Raw genomic sequence first — 19,374 nt, 5'->3', positions numbered from 1 at the left:
AGTGGTTCACTACTGAAACCAATTTTCAGTAATAGTTGAACTTCTTCGCAGAGACAGAAAGAAGGCATTCGGAACAGTTACAGAAAACACAAAAATACAAGATGAAAGAGCGTTAAAAGGAATGGGTGAGAAAAGAATAGTTCTTAGTCTGGTAGATAATGAAAAGAAGAAAAAGCAGTAATTAAATTGTACAACAGTATTCCAAGTTACACTCTTTATATGAAGATTCTGAGTTTGAGAAAAGAAAGCTTTGAGTTAGGAACAATGGCGACTTTATTCCTACTTCCCCCACCCGAGAGGGATGTTGAAGCAAACTCTTTTTGAAAATTTAATTTCCTTCCACCAGGACAACAGTTTTGGGATGGTCTTGACTTCCATGTAGGAAAAAAAGACTTGTTACCCACCAGCCTGCCCATAGGAAAAGGCTGTTCTCCGTATTCCCACTCTGGTAGCTCAGTGAAGATATCAGCAGACCTATTACAAAAGTTGCACTCTGGATTCTTACCCATCAAACAAAGAAAAAAAAATACAAGTTTTTTTCTCTAGTTATATGTGTCCCCTTCCATATCACCATACTATGAGAGTGTCACACCATAATAAGGCTCAACTTAAATGTATACCCCAAATTAAAAAACATAGTAAGAGAACCAAAAAACTGCCACCGTGGCTAACCAACAAAGTAAAAGAAGCAGTGAGAGGCAAAAAGGCAACCTTTAAAAAGTGGAAGTTAAATCCTAGTGAGCAAAATAGAAAGGAGCATAAACTCTGGCAAATGAAGTGTAAAAATATAATTAGGAAGGCCAAAAAAGAATTTGAAGAACAGCTAGCCAAAGACTCAAAAAGTAATAAAAAAATTTTTAAGTACATCAGAAGCAGGAAGCCTGCTAAACAACTAGTGGGGCCACTGGACGATCGAGATGCTAAAGGAGCACTCAAGGGCAATAAGGCCATTGCGGAGAAACTAAATGAATTCTTTGCAACGGTCTTCATAGCTGAGAATGAGAGGGAGATGCCCAAACCCGAGCCATTCTTTTTAGGTGACAAATCTGAGGAACTGTCCCAGATTGAGGTGTCATTCTAGGAGTGTTTGGAACAAATTGATAACTAAACAGTAATAAGTCACCAGGACCAGATAGTATTCACCCAAGAGTTCTGAAGGAACTCAAATGTGAAATTGCAAAACTACTAACTGTAGTCTGTAACCTATCATTTAAATCATCTTCTGTACCAAATGACTGGAGGATAGCTAATGTGACGCCAATTTTTAAAAAGGGCTCCACAGGTGATCCTGGCAATTACAGGCCTGACTTCAGTGCCAGGCAAACTGGTTGAAACTATATTAAAGAACAAAATTGTCAGATACATAGATGAACATAATTTGTTGGGGAAGAGTCAACATGGTTTTTGTAAAGGGAAATCATGCCTCACCAATCTACTAGAATTCTTTGAGGGAATTCAACAGACATGTGGACAAGGGGGAATCCAGTGGATATAGTGTACTCAGATTTTCATAAAGCTTTCGACAAGGTCCCTTACCAAAGGCTTCTAAGCAAAGTAAACTATCGTGGGATAAGAGGAAAGATTCTCTCATGGATTGGTAACTGGTTAAAAGATAGGAAACAAAGGGTAGGAATAAATGGTCAGTTTTCAGAATGGAGAGAGGTAAACAGTGGTGTCCCCCAGGGGTCTGTACTGGGACCAGTCCTATTCAACATATTCATAAATGATCTGGAAAAAGGGGTAAACACTGAAGTGGCAAAATGTGCAGATGATACAAAACTATTCAAGATAGTTAAGTCCCACGGAAACAGCAAAGAGCTACAAAAAGGATCTCTCAAAACTAGATGACTGGGCAACAAAATGGCAGATGAAATTCAATGTTGATAAATGCAAAATAATGCACACTGGAAAACATAATCCCAACTATACATATAAAATGATGGGGTCTAAATTAGCTGTTACCATTCAAGAAAGACATCTTGGAGTCATTGTGGATAGTTCTCTGAAAACATCCACTCAATGTGCAGCAGTAGTCAAAAAAGCAAACAGAACGTTAGGCATCATTAAGAAAGGGATAGATAATAGGACAGAAAATATCATATTGCCTCTATATAAATCCATGGTACGCCCACATCTTGAATACTGTGTACAGATGTGGTTGCCCCATCTCAAAAAAGATATATCGGAATTGGAAAAGGTTCAGAACAGGGCAACAAAAATGATTAGGGGTATGGAACGGCTGCCATATGAGGAGAGATTAATAAGACTGGGACTTTTCAGCTTGGAAAAGAGACAACTAAGGGGGGGGGGATATGATAGAGGTCTATAAAATCATGACTAGTGTGGAGAAAGTAAACAAGGAAGTGTTATTTACTTCCTCATATAACACAAGAACTAGGGGTCACCTAATGAAATTAATAGGTAGCAGGTTTAAAACAAGCAAAAGGAAGTATTTCTTCACACAACGCACAGTCAACCTGTGGCACTCCTTTCCAGAGGATGTTGTGAAGGCCAAGACTATAACAGGGTTCAAAAAAGAACTAGATAAATTCATGGAGGATAGGTCCATCAATGGCTATTAGCCAGGATGGACAGGGATGGTGTCCCTAGCCTCTGTTTGCCAGAAGTTGGGAATGGGCGACAGGGGATGGATCACTTGATGATGACCTGTTGTGTTCATTCTCTCTTGGGCACCTGGCATTGGTCACTGTCAGAAGACAGGATACTGGGCTAGATGGACCTTTGGTCTGACCCCGTATGGCCGTTCTTACGTCTTATGAATTTACTCTCACAGCCTCTTTGTATGGTGAGGCAGTAGTATTATCCCCACTGCACAAATGGGGAACCAAGGCACTGAGATTCAGTGACTTGTTCAAGGTCACAGAGGAAGTTTGTGGTAAAGTCAGGACTGAACTCCGTCCAGTGCTCCAACCACAAAGGCACCTGACTCCCAGAAGAGTGTCTGCGGTAAAGGAGTTGAGACAATCATTACAGGAGAGAAATTGAGGTAAAAATAAAGTAAGAAAGTTTTGGTCATAGATTTTGATGAAATCCCATGCTATTATCCAGAGTTTGTAGTGACTCTATTGTTATTCCCTGCTCCTCCCCACCACCCCACTGTGTACAACCAAATCATTTCCCTGTCCAGATGGTGTAACATACTGAGCTTATTAACCAGTCATTTCAATTTTCACCCCTGGATCATAATAGTCAGACCAGTACCAAGACAATGCTTTTCTACAACCAGTAAACCACATTCTGTATGAAAATGTGAGAAAAACAGCTATGTACAACACATTAGGTACTTAGTACTTCTGACAAGACAAAGACAGATGTGTAGTGCTATTCAACATTTCTAAAAATGAGACATAAAACTGTCTGGGTCACCAATCTCAATGTTCCTATTGATCAGTCAGTTAACTTTGCTGCAAGCAATATTACATTAATAATAAAGCCAAAGCAAGACAAGCTAATACATTTGTGACAAGTGCTTTTCAAATTTGCCTTTTCACTAACTGTAAGTGCATTCTATCTAAAATATAATTTAATATTTTACTTTGAACTTTAAGTCAATTTATTCCCCAAATGTTTAAGTTGCAGGTGAATTTACTTACAAAATGTTTGGAAGCCATGCTTTTGAAATATACTGATCATTCAGTTTTATATACTCTAACTAAATTTCATCCAGAGTTTATTGTAAGTATTGGTATGTACAACCATTCTCCCTCCTCCCCCTTTCTCTGATACTATTAATGCAACCATCTCTCCTGCAAAAATCAGATCTGTAACCCAGGAGTCACCTTTTAGTGCCCCCACTTGCCTCAGACTTCCAGGCTGCCTCCAAATCTTGCTGCTTGTTCCTCCATAACATTTCTAAATCCAACCTTTTTTTCTTGTCAAGACAGATAGGACTCCCATCTATACCCTCATTGACACCTTTACTGCACCCTCCAATCTGTACAAAATGCAGTTAAAATAGTCTTCCTTGCCTATCACTCTGACCATGTCATCCTTCTCTTTAATTTCTCCAGTGGCTCCCCACCTCCATGATATCAAGTTAAAAATAGTTGTCTTACTTTCAAGGCCCTTCACAATTCCATCCCTCCCAACTTATCCGCTCATGTTTTATCACACTGCTCCTCTCCACCCCAGCTCCCTTTCTTTTCTGTCAATTAGAATTGCCTCTGCTACCAACTTGTCCATTCAGCCCATAAAGATCTTTGCATTTTCTTTCACTCAGATTCTTATGCATGAACCCCTTTCCCCAGAACTGATCCATAGGGCTATTACTACCCTTTCTTCCTTTAAATTGCTTCCCAACTCCCAATACTGCCACTAAAGTACCTACAGACAACCAACTTCTAAAGCCTAGGCCAAGAAGCAGTTGGGGAAAGTCACTCTTTGCTATTTTTTATTTTGCAATTATATCAATAAATTTATACATATAAAATGTTATATTTATTGTTTCCATCTTCCCTACGCTTCATATTGTGCACATCTTTTTAGGTTTTATGTCATTTGGGGATGGGTGTCAAGTCTCCATCTTTGCATAGTACTCAGCACGATGTGATAACAATCCTCATCAAGGCTTCTAAGTGCTACTAGAAATCTCAAAACCTTAAATGTTTTGGGACCTGCCCGACAAACCCCTCTGCCCAAGTGACACTGCCACAGCAAAACACAACAAAGATGCTTGAGCTGGAACACTGGAGAAACATCCTCTGTGAAGGCCCCCTGGTCTTTGGAATGCAATCCTCCCTTGAACAGCAGACCTTTCAGACACATGGCACAACCCATTCAGGACTTTTCTACACTAGCTTTTTTTTTTTTCATTGAGAGGGAGAGAGAGCGCTCTCATTCTTACACTACCACTGATAACACTAATATACACGTTTTTACACTGTGTTGTCCAGAGTTGCTCTGAAAAGCAACAGACAACATGATTGTAAAAACCAGTGCACGCCTTACCACCACCAGGACCTTATTTGCTCAGGCTTTGGGGAAAGCTGAAGTATAGGGGGGAGATCAGAGTGCTTGAGATCTGTGAAAGGTGGGATCATTCTATTCTATGGACTGGCTTTTTATTGTTTTGTTTTAAACGGGGGGGGGGGGGGAGATTTGCAATTTTTTTTTTTTTTTAAATGGATAGCACTGTGGCAGAGCTCACAGTGTCTGATCCTGTCCACAAGCAGTTGTGTTTTTAATCACTGTCAAAGCGTCTAGACCTTGGGATAAGTAAAAATAAATAAAACGTTTCTGTTAATGCAAACGTTTGTGTGTGTACAAGAATGAAGTTCATTTCTTTAAACACAGGAAAGATTCTACCAGTGTTCACATCTCATTTATGAAGTGGTCCTTGAAGGCATCTTCTATGGAAGTGGTATTTACATAGTAATTTTCAGTTGATATAAAACAACAGAGATGGTTTATAATCACAGGAAAAGAAATTGCAAGTCACAAGGCAACATGATGTAGGTAGTATATCAAACAGAAGATGTCCTGTTTTGTTTCAATTCAGCTTCTCTCTCTCAACAACAAAACAGAATGTAGTAACAAGAGACATATTAGCTATAGTTATTCAAAGTTGATCAGTCAATGAGCACATTTCAAATGAAGCAAGAAGTAAAATATATGTTTAATACTTCTGAAGGGACAAATCTCCAAAAGTAGTAGTTATTTATTTTTAGAATAAATCTTGCAGATTTTAACTCACTGTTGGGGTTATTTATTAATAAAACTGAAAGTAAGATTGACCAGGTGGCAGATTCCTCAATATAGTTTAAAGAATGTTATGCTCAAACAAGTCACCAAAGTTATTTCATTAACAAAAAATGCAGCATCTTCCGAAATGCTTTGAATTATGAAGGTCGATTCATGCAAACTAGAAGTGAAAATGAAGATACAAGCTACCTGACGCAGTATTTGTTTAAAAAATGCAAAACCAGTAACTTCTGTTCAGAATAATTTTTACTTGGGCTGTGTACAGTGTTCTGAAGGGGACTGCCAGTGTCCCTTATACAACAATTACTCAGCTCCTTCTGAAATCAATTAAAAAAAAATATTCTGCACTTCTGTTTTAGAAACAATTATATGACTCTGTGAGTATGTATTTAACATACACCAGTATAAAACTATCAAATATCTATGTACTTTAAACATTTTAAAACGTTTTAGTTTCATAAAACATTCATTCTATCTTTAAAGCCCTTTTCTCACAAAGCCTAAATTCTAAACCAGTAGTAGTTTAGATCCAAGAAGATTAATGAGCTGATATCTTCCAACCAATTACTCTCCCCCCCTCTGAAACATATATTTAATCACCCTGTTTCCTAGAAATACTATTTGAAATCAGCTAGCTTTGCACTTTATAAAAGGAAATGGGGTTTTAACACAGGTGTTTATGACTGACTGCACTGTAACTAGGAACCAAATTAGGCTTATCATTAAAGCTTAACTAATGCCATATTCTCATTAATCCATGATATTTTATGTGCCAATAAAAACTATATACTGTATGTTAAATTCATGCAGTGGAATAGTATTATAGTTCTTTCAGTCAACAAGATCCTATAGTGGATGTACCTGTTGCCTTTCAAAACCTGTACTGGATCTTATTCATCAGTAATTCATGATGCTGTCATCTTTAGAAACAGAAATCACGTCTTTCCCTTAAATGAGAGATGCCAATGCAGGCTGCACCTTTTATAAAATAACAGGTAATTCAGCTCTGTAAGGGTATAACAAACTGATGTACCCACTACAACCTCGTGACCAAACATGAACTTCAAAGTGTAGTATGTGATTTACATAAGGAAAGCGAATTAGGTGAAAACGTCTGAAAGAGATTAAACAGATGTTTGATTTATTCTCCTATATATATCTTCCAGCAAGTGAACCTCTCCATTGCAGAAAAAAGCAAATTCATTATTAATTAGGGCTAACAAAATATAAACTATTAAGGGAGGGACTGATTTTCCATTATAAAAATTGACATGCAGAAAAATATGACTCTTTAAATACATCTAGCAAAACCAGACTTTTTTATGGGGGGGAGTGGAAAGGAAAGATGCCAGGAATGGACAGGACATCTGGAGACTGCCAAAGAGGGATACTTCCCAGCAGGAACTGTCCATCCCTATGAGGCATGCATACACCAGAACTCACACATTCATCCGTTAAGGGATCTCTAATGGGCAAATGCAAAACACAACGGGAGGGGAGACATGTAAAGTTGATTGAAGAAAAAAGCCAAAGAGGCAGTTCAGTGGTGTCTGGACTTCAGACACCTCCCACTTGACAACCCCAACTGGGAAAAAGAACAGGAACAGGAGAAAGACACTTGAGAAATACAAATGGTAGATTGTGAGGTAAGGAGATCTGCAGGAGGAAATGGTGAGAATGGAAAAACGATTGCTGGGAAACAGGGTCTGGAGAGAAATAAAGAGGAAGAGAAAAAAGGAAAGAAAAATCCTCAACTTTACCCAGCACACTAACTCAGTCCCCAGAATTATTCTGGATTTCAACAAGCTGCAGCCTCCTCAGAAACTACACCACACGAGATAAGAGCGTCCAACCCAGCCTCATTTTTTTCTCCGGGGGGGGGAAGGAGAAGAAAACCCCCTCCACAGCCCTGAGCCCTCTGGAACTCGGCCCCAATCGCAACTCGAGAAAAGAACCACCCTGGTGGGTCCTCCCATGATCTGCGGGGTTAGGAACCCCCCCCCCCCCAGCACCCAAACACCCTCCCCCCCAGCGGGCTTCCTTCCCAGGGAAGAGGAAATGAAACCCAAACCCTCCCCTCAGGCCCCGACTGGCCAGGATTACACCCCAAACCAGAGGAGCAAATCCGGATTTAACACAGACGGGCTCTGATCCCCGTCCCTTTCCAGGGCCCTGCCCTCCCCAGAGGCCCTGCATCCCCCCCCCGGGGCCCGGGCCGTCCCTGCCCCCAGGACCCTCTACCCCAAAGAGGAGAGGAGAACCCGCAGCCCACTCATGCCCACCCGACCCCTCTTTGCCGTGCAAGGCCCCCCGATCCCCTAGGTCCCCCGGGGTGTGGGCGCGCGTGGGGGGGTGTAAAACCCCCGCCGCCCCTCCCCTCTCCGCTACCTGTGAGCCGGATTTTGATGCTGGAGCCGTTTCTCCGGGTCCCTGGATTCGACATCGCTCCCCGAGGAGAGGGGTGGGGGTGGGGAAATCAGCCGCCGGCCACAGTCACCCCCATCCGGACCCTGCCTCTCCCGGCCCCCGGCCTGGGCTGCCCCTGTCCGGCCGCCGCCGCCGCCCCACACAGCGGCCCCGCCACAGCGCCTCAGCAAGCCGCCGCTCGCAGCTCGACGCCCAGCCCGACCCGGACGAGGACTGCGCGCTCGCGCCGCCCCGAACCGCAGGCTCGCACCTCCTTCGCTCCTGCGCGAGAAGACGGCGTGACGCAAGCGCGGCGGCCAGAGGCTGCCGCCATCTCGGGGAGGTCGCCGGCTGAGCCCGGCCAGTGTCACGCTCTGGGCGGAACGGGCAGCGCCCCCAGCGGAGGGCACGAATATTGCAGCCACAGGGGAACGGGTTGGGTTCTTCCCAGGGAGGAGACCGAGTCTGTGCAGGATTTCAGGGTGGCCACAGGGAAACTGAGGCCTGCGCTGCGCCCTGTCCTCTGGGGCTGAGCCATGCTGCACACCATGTGCCTCATCCCCACTCCAAGGGGCAGCATGGGTCACCCCCATGGCATCGCCCCTCCAGGGCCCTCTGGGACTGAGCCATGTTGGACTCCATGCGCCCCATCACCCAGGGCTTAATTTGTGCTAGGGTTGAGCCCTGGCCCCTCTCGTCTTGGCAGTTCATAGCCCTGGCACCTCTGGCTTTCTGCATCAGTTATGCATGTAAAAAAAAATTACTTGAGCCCTGGCACCTAATTGCTTGGCACCTCTTTCATTACAAATTAAGCATTGTCATCACCTGTGGGACCTAGTGGATCGGGGGGGGGGGGGGGGCTTGCACGGCAGAGAGTGGTCGGGTGGGCATGAGGGGGCTGCGGGTTCTCCCCTCCTCCTTGGGGTAGAGGGTCCTGGCCCCCTGGTGCCCCTGGGGTGGCAAGGCCCCTGGGGGCAGGGACGGCCCAGGCAACGGAGGGGGGTTCAGGGCCTCTGGGGAGGGCAGGGCGCCGGAAAGGGACGGGGATCAGAGCCCGTCTGTGTTAAATCCGGTTTTGCTCCTCTGGCTTGGGGTGTAATCCTGGCCAGTCGGGGCCTGAGGGGAGGGTTGGGTTTCATTTTCCCTTCCCTGGGAAGGAAGCCCGCGTGGGGGGGGGGAGTGTTGGGGGTGTTTGGGTGCTCGGTGGGGTTTCCTAACCCCGCAGATCATGGGAGGACCCACCAGGGTGGTTCTTTTCTCGAGTTGCGATTGGGGCCGAGTTCCAGAGGGCTCAGGGCTGTGGAGGGGGGTTTTCTTCTCCTTTTCCCCCAGGGGAAAGAAAATGAGGCTGGGCTGGACGCTCTTATCTCGTGTGGTGTAGTTTCTGAGGAGGCTGCAGCTTGTTGAAATCCAGAATAATTCTGGGGACTGAGTTAGAGTGTGATGCTGGACTCCCTGAACCTGCTCCTATGGGCTCAGCCCCGGCCCTATGCACTCCTGATCTCAATTACTGCAATTTGTCATATGTAGGAATGAAGCTACACACCCTGAAAAAGCTCCAGCTGGTACCAAACGCAGCAGCCTGTCTTGTTCAATATCACTAGTTGCTGTGCACTCTTCATGCCACTGTTCTCCGCTCTGCATTGGCTCCCTACTGAATACAGGATACAGTGAAAAGTCTCCATCATGATACTCAAAACCCTCTTTGGGATTGGTTCAAGCTACCTGGAAGATACCCGCTTCCTTTGCAACCATGACCGCCCATAGCAGTTACATTTCTCTGGAACAATATAGGAATTCTCATACGTACTGGATCAGACCCCTAGTCCATCTAGTGCAGTAGTCTGTCTCCAACCATGGCCAGCACCAGATTCTTTAGAGGAAGATGCAAGAAACTCCTTAGTAAACAGATGTGGGATAATCTGCCCTTGAAGAAAGTCTAATCCTAATCCCTTAATTGTTAGAGAGAGGTTTAAAACCTGAAAATATCTTTTTTAGCATTAACTATTCTAATTTTGGATATTCTTGTGATCCATATCAATGTTCAGTCCCTCTCTGAACCTTGCGAAATCCTTGGGCTCAACATCATCCTATGGCAATGAGTTCCACAGTTGAATTAAAGTATTTCCTTTTCTCAGTTATGAATTTGCTGCCTTTCAATGTCAATAAGTGTGTTCTTGTACGTGCGTTACAAGACAGGAAGAACCTGGAACTCATAGCCGTGAGAGCTAAGAATGACCCTCAGAACTAAAGGCAAAGCTCACACCCTCAATAATTTTGTCACTCACATACATGTAAACAAATAAAAAAAAAATTATAAAGCAAAACAAATCAAGCTACTTCTCCTACTGGCTAGGAAGGGAGAGAGAGATGGTTATTGATATTTCTATTTGTAATATTTCAGAGGTATTCAGATATTACAGTGATGAGATCATATAAATATCTAAAGAGATCGATATGGCATGGCATGGAAATACCAAGACAACAAGAATTTTGGCACATTCTGGCACATTTCCATGGCACAATATGACAGTATCTGCTGAACTTTCCACACCACGATGTCTGGGTGCATCATGCTTACATTCCTCACCACGTTGAATACTCATGTCTCCAGGTCTCTATGTTATGCTAAACAGGGCCGGCTCCAGGCACCAGCAAAGGAAGCAGGTGCTTGGGGCGGCCATTGGAAAGGGGCGGCATGTCCGGGTCTTTGGCGGCGGGTCCCTCAGTCCCTCTCGGAGCGAAGGACCCGCTGCCGAATTGCTGCCGAAGAATGAAGCGACGCGGTAGAGCTGCCGCCGAACTGCCGCTGATCACGGCTTTATCTTTTTTTTTCTTTTCTTTTTTCCCACTTCGCCGCTTGAGGTGGCAAAAAAGCTGGAGCCGGCCCTGAAGCTAAATCACAACGGTGCTCTCATGCCAGGTTGTGACAATTCCCATCTTTTCTTTCTTCTTTTACACTTTTACAGCATTCTATCTAAAGGAACTTAAATTGCTTTCCAAACATTAATTAACCCTCTCAACTATTCTGTGCTATAAAAAGAGGGGAACACAGAGGGATATAATGATTTATTCAGGGTCACATTGCAAATTAGAGCAAGGAACAGAACCAGGAAAAGAACAGAACCTGATACCCAGTCTCCTGCTATAACTACCACCATTACTCTCCCATCAAACCCAAACTTTGAAATAGCCTATGTATGCTGATACAGAATATCAACTAGAATAAAAATTGCATAGATATCATAAAGCTTTGATTTACAAAGATAGGATAACGTAATTGTCTTTATAAAGAGCAAACCCATCCTAGCTCAGGGAGCTACACAATGCTATCAGCAAAATAAACAATAATGAACATTTGAATAATAAATACAACATAATCCCTCCCCCCAAAGAGGTGGATTTAGTCTCCTCCAAACTCTGCTAGTGTCTCTTGTATTCAAGCCATTAATAAATCTATAGATTATACCCTTTGCTAGGGCTAAGACTGGCATATCTTGATTATTTATCTGCATGTGGTGCTTTGTGTCTCAGGCAAGCACATGCTAGGTTGAACATGCTACTGGAGGAGGTTAGATGAGGCTATGCATAGCCAGACAGAAGGAGTAAAACACTAGTGTGTGGCAAATAAATGTTAGCTTTTTTTTTTCTGCCGGCAAGGAGATGACCTAGTTCCCCACTCCTGCTGATTTATTGAACTGGAAGCTGGAATCAGGACGATATGCGCTTGGGTTTTGCTTTGCTTCTGACTGTATTTAAGTTGAAATCATCATCTGCTGTTGCTGGATGAAAGTGACATGGCTGGCTCCTTCCACAGGCTAAGACAGCACAGTTTCTAATCTTCCCTTCTTTGGGGTGAAAAAATTGAAGCCAGGACAGGTGAATGAGATGAAGACTCCTGGAGCATGAAGGGGTGGGGTAGTGGCTAAATGCACTTATTTCAAGCCCCTTCCCATTAAAAAAATAATAATAATTCGGGATTTTGAAGCAGCTGCTATTGTGTGGGGGCAAAGATGATCTATAATTATAAACTACAGCTCTTCTTAACTTTGCCCACCCCTTTCCAGTGATTTCTAATAGTAAGTATGTATCATGTAGAGGGCCAGATCCTCAGCTGAAAATCTGGCTCTTAATGTTTTCCAAGTGTTGTATAGGTGTTTATTAACTCCTAGCTCAGCTAGGGACTGGACTGCCTGAAATATATTTTCAATCCAGAAGTCCCACTACTTTAAATATTTCCAGAAATTAGGACTGAGAAAGAAGGCAAGGATATTAAGACAGGTTTCAGAGCAGCAGCCGTGTTAGTCTGTATCCGCAAAAAGAACAGTACTTGTGGCACCTTATTAAGAGTAACCCCTGCGTCCCTGCTGTTTGATTTTCAGAATGCTGATGGCTAAATGCCTTGTCTCACAGCAGAAGACTTTCCTTGCGGTTTGTTTTCCTCTCCAGATTGTCGTTTTTAGGAACAACAGTTGTAGAAGTTGCAATCTGTTTGCTGAGAAAGATCTGCGATGGCTTAACTAAGCACAGCAGCAGTTCAGCAGTGAATCTCTATACATGGAATTCTGTTGCGGTAAAGGGGGAAACTGCTTTATACATTCCATTGTCGTCTGCAGTCGTCATAGTTTGTGGTGATACCCAGATATGAGAGAGACAAGGTGGGTGAGGTAATATCTTTTACTGGACCAGCTTCTGTTGGTGAAAGAGACAAGCTTGTGAGCTCTACAGAAGAAGAGCTCGGTGGAGCTCAAAAACCAGCAGAAGTTGGGCCAATTAAAGATATTACCTCAGCCACCTTGTCTCCCTTATAAATTCCAGGAAGTAGACTGCAAGGAGAGGAAAACTCCATGAATTTTTGGTCTCCTAGGATTGTACAGTTGGATAATATGTTCGGGTGTGATGGGTGAAATGGAGACCATCAGATGATTTTCTACGTTCACATCCTTCCTTAAAACACTTATTCCAAGCCTTTCGACATGGGCATTCACATCCATTGTGTATTTGAATTAAACAGCAGTGCTTGAAGCCTGGACCTTCACCCTACGCTTTGTGTGTCTGATCACCACTTTGTGCTTACGTTGGATTGCAAACTTCTCGGAGGAGAGATCAGATTCATACAAGGTTGAGGACTAGGTAGTCAGGCAACTAATCCCTTATAATTAATCCTTTGCCCCACAACTCTCTTTTGGTTGACTTTTTTAGACCTAGCAATGATATGCAACCAAAAGATCCTGCCAGCTACTCTTATTGCATAGATTGGGCAGGGCAGGGTAGGGTTACACTCTGGAGCCAGACTGGTGCTTCCTTCAATGATGAGAGAAGTCAGACAGTTCAAACACCCTCCTCCCTCCCCTCCCCCTCCCCCCCCCCCCCCCCCCCCCCCGCCGCCCCAGTAAAAACAAAAGTGAAAATTGCCACCTCACACTCAGTGGGTGCCTGAGGCAGGGGGCCTCTCAGGTTGATGATTACAGGATAGCAGCATCAGTGAAGCAGGCAAGCAGATTCCTGTGGGTAGCAAAGTCACCCACTAGGAGACAACTGAAAGAGCACTGGCATGTGCATATTTATTCAGGCATCTATCCTAATAGTCTAGCCACTTGTACAAGAATATGCTAGCTCAGCCAGCCACAGCAAAGTCAACTGCCAAAGTATGACATCCCACCCCTGCTCATCCAACACCCCCACAACAAAACCCAAGGAAACTAAAGGAGTGTTGCAGCGTGCATTCATGTGCGCTCTTTGTGACAGGGATCCTGGCTTTGCATTTGCACAGTGTTCAGTCCCGCGGGTGCCCCCTGATCCCTTTGGTGGTACTTAGGTGTTACTGCAATAATAAGAGATCCTAGAATGGGCATAACTACCACAACAGTACAAGGAGTACAAAAGAAGAGATGGAACATACCTGGGACACCTTATGAGAACGTCCAAGAGTAAGCTACCTAAACAAGCATTTCTTTGATGACCCCAAGCCAAGAGACTGAGCCGCTGACCTAGAGGCACGCTCTGTTGCACAGTAATGGCTGAAGCAGCATTATTACATCTGGATATAAAAGAGCTGGAAAAACAAGCCCAGGATAAGGATGATTGGTGCCATTTGACTTCTGCCATATGCACTTGATGGTGCAGGGAGAATGCTGCTGCTATAGAAATGTTAGGCAGCAACAAAGGCGGGGCTCTATCAGCCCATGGGGAATGGGCTGTAGAGGAAAAGACCTCTCCCTGACAACACCCTAGCACCAGTCCCTGCCCCTTTAAACCAGGGTGCAGTGGCTCAAGCTTCTCCACTGTAGTATCCTGTGGGGAAAGAGGCTGTCTCTCGCCTAGCCAGATCTCAAGCATTTATAGCTCCTCCAACTCCTCCGTGAAACTGAAGGAAGCCAGTGGAGACTACAGAGCATCAGTGAAATATGCTGTCTGAGAAAGACACTGCTTGGTTACTGGGCAGCTGAGGTTCTGAGTACTAAGAGTCTCATGAACCTGGCCTATTCCGAGCATCTTTCAAAGATCGCCCATCATTGGAGCTCTATTGATGGTAGAGCTAGCTTAGATCAGTCCCATGTCATCTAGCAGTGCTGCCAGGTTAAATGACACAGTGGTTCAAATATTAGAGGAGAGTTCAGTGTGTTCAGTCCCGCGGGTGCCCCCTGATCCCTTTGGTGGTACTTAGGTGTTACTGCAATAATAAGAGATCCTAGAATGGGCATAACTACCACAACAGTACAAGGAGTACAAAAGAAGAGATGGAACATACCTGGGACACCTTATGAGAACGTCCAAGAGTAAGCTACCTAAACAAGCATTTCAAATATTAGAGGAGAGTTTTCACTGGTGTGCTCACCACTGCTAGCCTACTGGTGAGAGATCATGAAAAAGCTCAGCACAGATACAACCACGTAGAGTGCTTTAAAGTAATCCAATCTCAAGGCGACCGTCACAAGGTGGCCTAGCAAGGCCCACCTCTATGCTGTGTATCAATTTACACCAAAGAGGCATCTGCCTCAGATTCTTTTTACCTGGTGAAATACAATATTTTCCAGCTGCAATATCAGTCTCAGCAGCAACGCTATGCCAGAAGAGCAGGCAGATGAGCGGAGGTCAACCCACTGGCCCAGACAAAAGATTTAATAGTTTAAATTCCATGTTCAGGCAACGCTTTGTCCCAGTTTTGAATATACAGTATCATGTCCAAGAAATAAAAAATAATCAAGGATCACTTTGTAATTCGGCAGCTCTGGCATTTTAATTTTAAACAGAGAAGAATACCCAAGTCTCCCACATGATCAAAACCGCATGCATCTCACCAGGGCAGATGGAACGTGTGTGCCGACTCTCGGGCATATTAACCCTTCAGTTAGAACTGGGTAGATAAGAGGAGGAAATAGGTTCTGCTTCCAGGCTGAATTAACTTTAATGGAAGGAGGTTCTCTATTCTCCAGTACCAGATTTTCCTAATACTCTGTAACATGGGGTGCAAACCCCTAAACACATCTGGGACTTTTACTTTTATTTTATTTTTTTGTCAAAAGGAAACCTGAATGGGGCATGATATCTTAAGTCACGGTAGATTTTCAGGAGAGGAGAAGACAGATCAGGTGGAATTTACATTCCATGAAGACTATATATAGTTCTCCTTATATAGCCGCTCTACACCAATCACCAATAGAGTAGCCATCACTCCCACAGATTTTCTAGTGACTTTAGAAGATCAAGATAATACCTACCCTTTATACAGTAGCTTTTACTCTGTAGTTACGACTATACCTCTTTCTCATCTCATGATCATCACAGCCGGCTGAACCGTTCCACATGCCATTCAAGTGTCTGTCACTGCTGCTTGTGATTGGCCAGCAGATAGTGAATAATCCAAGGCCTAATTTATTTTTTCATAGGATGGCAAAAGGTAACTAGACCTATCACACAAGCCCATCTGTTTTGCAGTCTCAGTTGCATGTGTAGATCTCCCTCAAGCAAATTCATCACCGATGTTCACCTGCCCTCCAGCATATTCCAGTTCTGCTAGGGAAGTTTCTGGTTTTGGTGTTTTCTGCAATACTTAAATGTCCCTTGAGTTAGATAGGGGCAGTGCAAGCTCCCCTGGCAACTGCTCACAGTTCTAAGATGGAAGCAATAGCTCCAACTGAGGTTGCAGCATCATGTCCAACTGCCACATCATCCTTGCCCCGTTGCCCTCATTGTTGTAGTAGCTGGAGAAGGCTGTGGCAAACCCTCTGCACCAGGACCGAGGCAGCCTCATATTGCACATGGGCTAGATGGCTTTCAGCTAGCAAGGATTTCATTTATAACTGCCTGGGGCTATAGTCAAATGAGTTAGCTAGAGGTTAGCATTGCTCAAGCCTAGCTACTGTGCCACCCAAACCAAGATTGCTTTCTACAGAAGACTGGATACTGCATGTAGGAATGAATAGGCAGGTTCTTGCCTAGATCTGTTCCGTGAGAGGGTCTTTAGGCAAGAGTTGTTAATTAAGAGAAAAAGTGTAGGAGGAAGGAGCTGTGATGTATTTTTCATTTGGACACCACAGGCAGCTTTTTGTACAGTCAAGTAATTACAGACCCAGGAAGTGTCTGGAAACAGCAAGGTTCGGATGCTCTCTGCACAGCCCCTCCCTTTTCCATCACCACCGCCACAACCTCATGGTCTGGGGCAGAATCTACTTCATAGGAAATAAATAACAGGGAGCTGAAGTGTCAAAGCATCAGGCACCTATTACTTGAAGACCAAGTCAATAGCTAGGACTGTTTATGGTTTCTGCTATTAACTCCTGAAGTGGGGTGTTGGGGGCTGTTCTTATGAAGAGGTTTGAAGGGTAAAGTCCATTAGTGTGCTATGAACAGTGCAGTCTTCTAGTTAAAGACTTGCTCCTTCCCTGGTTTACCTTCTGTGAAGCACTGAGAGATCACTCACCCTCAAACAGTTGAGAGTATCTCCTGTACCACTAACTGCAGCTCCTAGTGCTGGGTGAAAGCATTGAGGGGGTGGGAATGCTGAAGTTCATCCTTGAAGCTGAGGACCTGTTCGAAATAGACTTCAGAGAGGTGGGCCAGATCTTAGATAGTCTTGTGGACCGCTTTATCCATCTATTTGCCAGCAGGAAGTAGTCTACACAATGTTGCAGCAGCTATAGTTGCTGCCTAGATTAGTATTAGAGAGTATTTAATATAGTTTTATTCCCCTCAGCATTAAAAGCTATCCTGTTACTAGCCAGCAGGTGACTCATAGGCCACTTTTTGGGTACCACTAGTTTAGAGATTGATCAGACCTCTACACTGTGACATTACTATGAGAACAAGGGCTTCAGAAGTTGGATGCTATAACAAGGGGCATGGCTACACGTGCAGATGTAGAGTTAAACCAGCCTTCGGAGACCGCAGTAGGGAAAACGCTGCGGTGTGTTTACTCAGCTGGAAGCATACTGGTGTGGCCACATTAGCAGCTCTTGCAATGCCACAAAGAACAGTGCATTGTGGTAGCTATCCCAGCATGCAAGTGGCTGCAACATGCTTTTCAAATGCAGGGGGTGACAAGGCATATGTTGTGTGTATGTGGGGAAGAGAGAGAGTTGGTTTTTGGGGTGCTGAGTGTGTCAGTATGCTGTCTTGTAAGTTCAGACAGCAGCAGACCCCCCCTCCCTTCTCTCACAGCAAGCAGCATTCCACAGTAATGGTTGCTTTGTCCCAGAGCAGATAAGCATGCCAGCTGTCAGAAATGGAGCTTTGAAAAGGGATAGCTGCATTCCTACAGCCAAGTTCAAAACAATGACAAGAGTGGCCACTTGACTTAAGAGGATTATGGGATGTTTCCAGAGGCCAATCACAGCATAGTAATGCAACACCCCGTTCACACTGACACCTGGGCCTTTCAGCCAAGGTGCAGCAAGCCTTATGCTTCTCATGGAGGTGGATTACCAGGAGTGCTCCAGCTGCAGAGTCCAAGTGCTCTAAGTGCCTTGCCAGTGTGGACAGGTCAGGAGTTAAGGCATTTAGGGCTGCTTTAATGCGCTCTAACTTGCAAGTGTAGCCAAGCCCAATGCAATGTTTAATTCAAGGTGAGAATTGGGGCAGAGATCTTAACTGTTCTAGCCCCCCCCCCCCGCCCCAGAGCTGGGAAACTGGTCATGCAGCTCCTGCTCTGACCAGAGTATCAGTTCAAGAACTATGGCTTCCTCCTAAGCCAGTGTCACTTTATGCAGTCAAGGGGGCCATTCTTGCATGCAGCAGCTGCTCCTCAGACTAGCAAAATAGAAATTATGAAGTTCATGGTTGTCTAAGAAGATACGTCTCAGTGAAATAGGTAATGCCTTCAGGCTGCACATAATGAAATGTGTAATTGCTATGCAGAGAGACCTGTGAAAAGCAGCCTTGGTACACACTTGTGCTTTAATCAAGCTAATTATCTTTATGGTACAGGTACAAGTTAGCTTTAAAACTGGTTCCATGAATCAGTCTATGTGCAGTGGAGTGGATTATCTCCTCACCCTCGCCTGTACACCGCATGCTCAGCCTGCAATGAGGACATGGAAGAGCTAGTTCCTCCTGATCCTCCCAGGGAAATACAACTTCCATTAACATGGCTCAAAACACAGCTGCCATTGGCAAGTTAGCAGGAAACTCCAACAGTAAACAAGGGCTCATGCTTGTTTTTTGGCTACTGGAGCAAGCCACAGCTTGCCTACAACAGCCAGTTTTGCCACTAGTACAAGGTCTGACATCTAACTCAACAGCTTTACTTGTTCAGGCCTCATTTTGGGCCATCAGCAACTGAGGCCAGTTTTAGAAAGTACGAATCCTCTTTAGCAGATGCTTAGGTCAACCAGGAAAGAGTGCCCTTAGTTCCCTTCTGTTGGGGTCAGGTGGTTTTTTGCCTACGAGATGGAAGCTCTTTAAATAGCTTATTGTAGAGCTAAGAAGGTTTCAGTCACATCCAAGCTTACTTGAAAAATATCACATGTGGCCAGATAAAAGTTTGCTTTATTCCAATGCTCTAAGCAGCAGGGTGTTCTTACAAAGTCTGAGTAAGAACTCAGAAAGCTTTTATTTTGCTTTGTGAACTAGGTGGACTGAATTTTCCATCCATGCCCCTTGCCTGAAAAAACAGTTCTGTGGACTCCAGTAGTGTTTGAGATATTAGGACAGACCCTGTTGAAGACATTCACAGCAGAGATTTGGCTTCAGAAGCATGTAGTACAAATCCAGAAAGTGATTTATTGTCAGATTTCAGAAATACAAAAA

The 19,374-nt window shown here is 44.3% G+C and overlaps 1 protein-coding gene across 1 annotated transcript in view; it reads right to left on the bottom strand.

The window, feature by feature from the left end:
* Positions 1-8,164, bottom strand: part of SMURF1 (SMAD specific E3 ubiquitin protein ligase 1) — a 57,919-nt gene extending 49,755 nt beyond the window's left edge. Inside the window, exon 1 of the mRNA XM_065411975.1 lies at positions 8,110-8,164. Within this exon, the coding sequence (XP_065268047.1) occupies positions 8,110-8,164 (55 nt within the window). The remainder of the gene's footprint in view (positions 1-8,109) is intronic.
* Positions 8,165-19,374: the final 11,210 nt, after the last annotated feature.

This window comes from Emys orbicularis, chromosome 10 (assembly GCF_028017835.1).
Source record: "Emys orbicularis isolate rEmyOrb1 chromosome 10, rEmyOrb1.hap1, whole genome shotgun sequence".
NCBI lineage: Eukaryota > Metazoa > Chordata > Testudines > Emydidae > Emys > Emys orbicularis.
The sequence above is the reverse complement of the archived record's forward strand: the minus strand, read 5'-3'. Positions and strand labels throughout refer to the sequence as shown.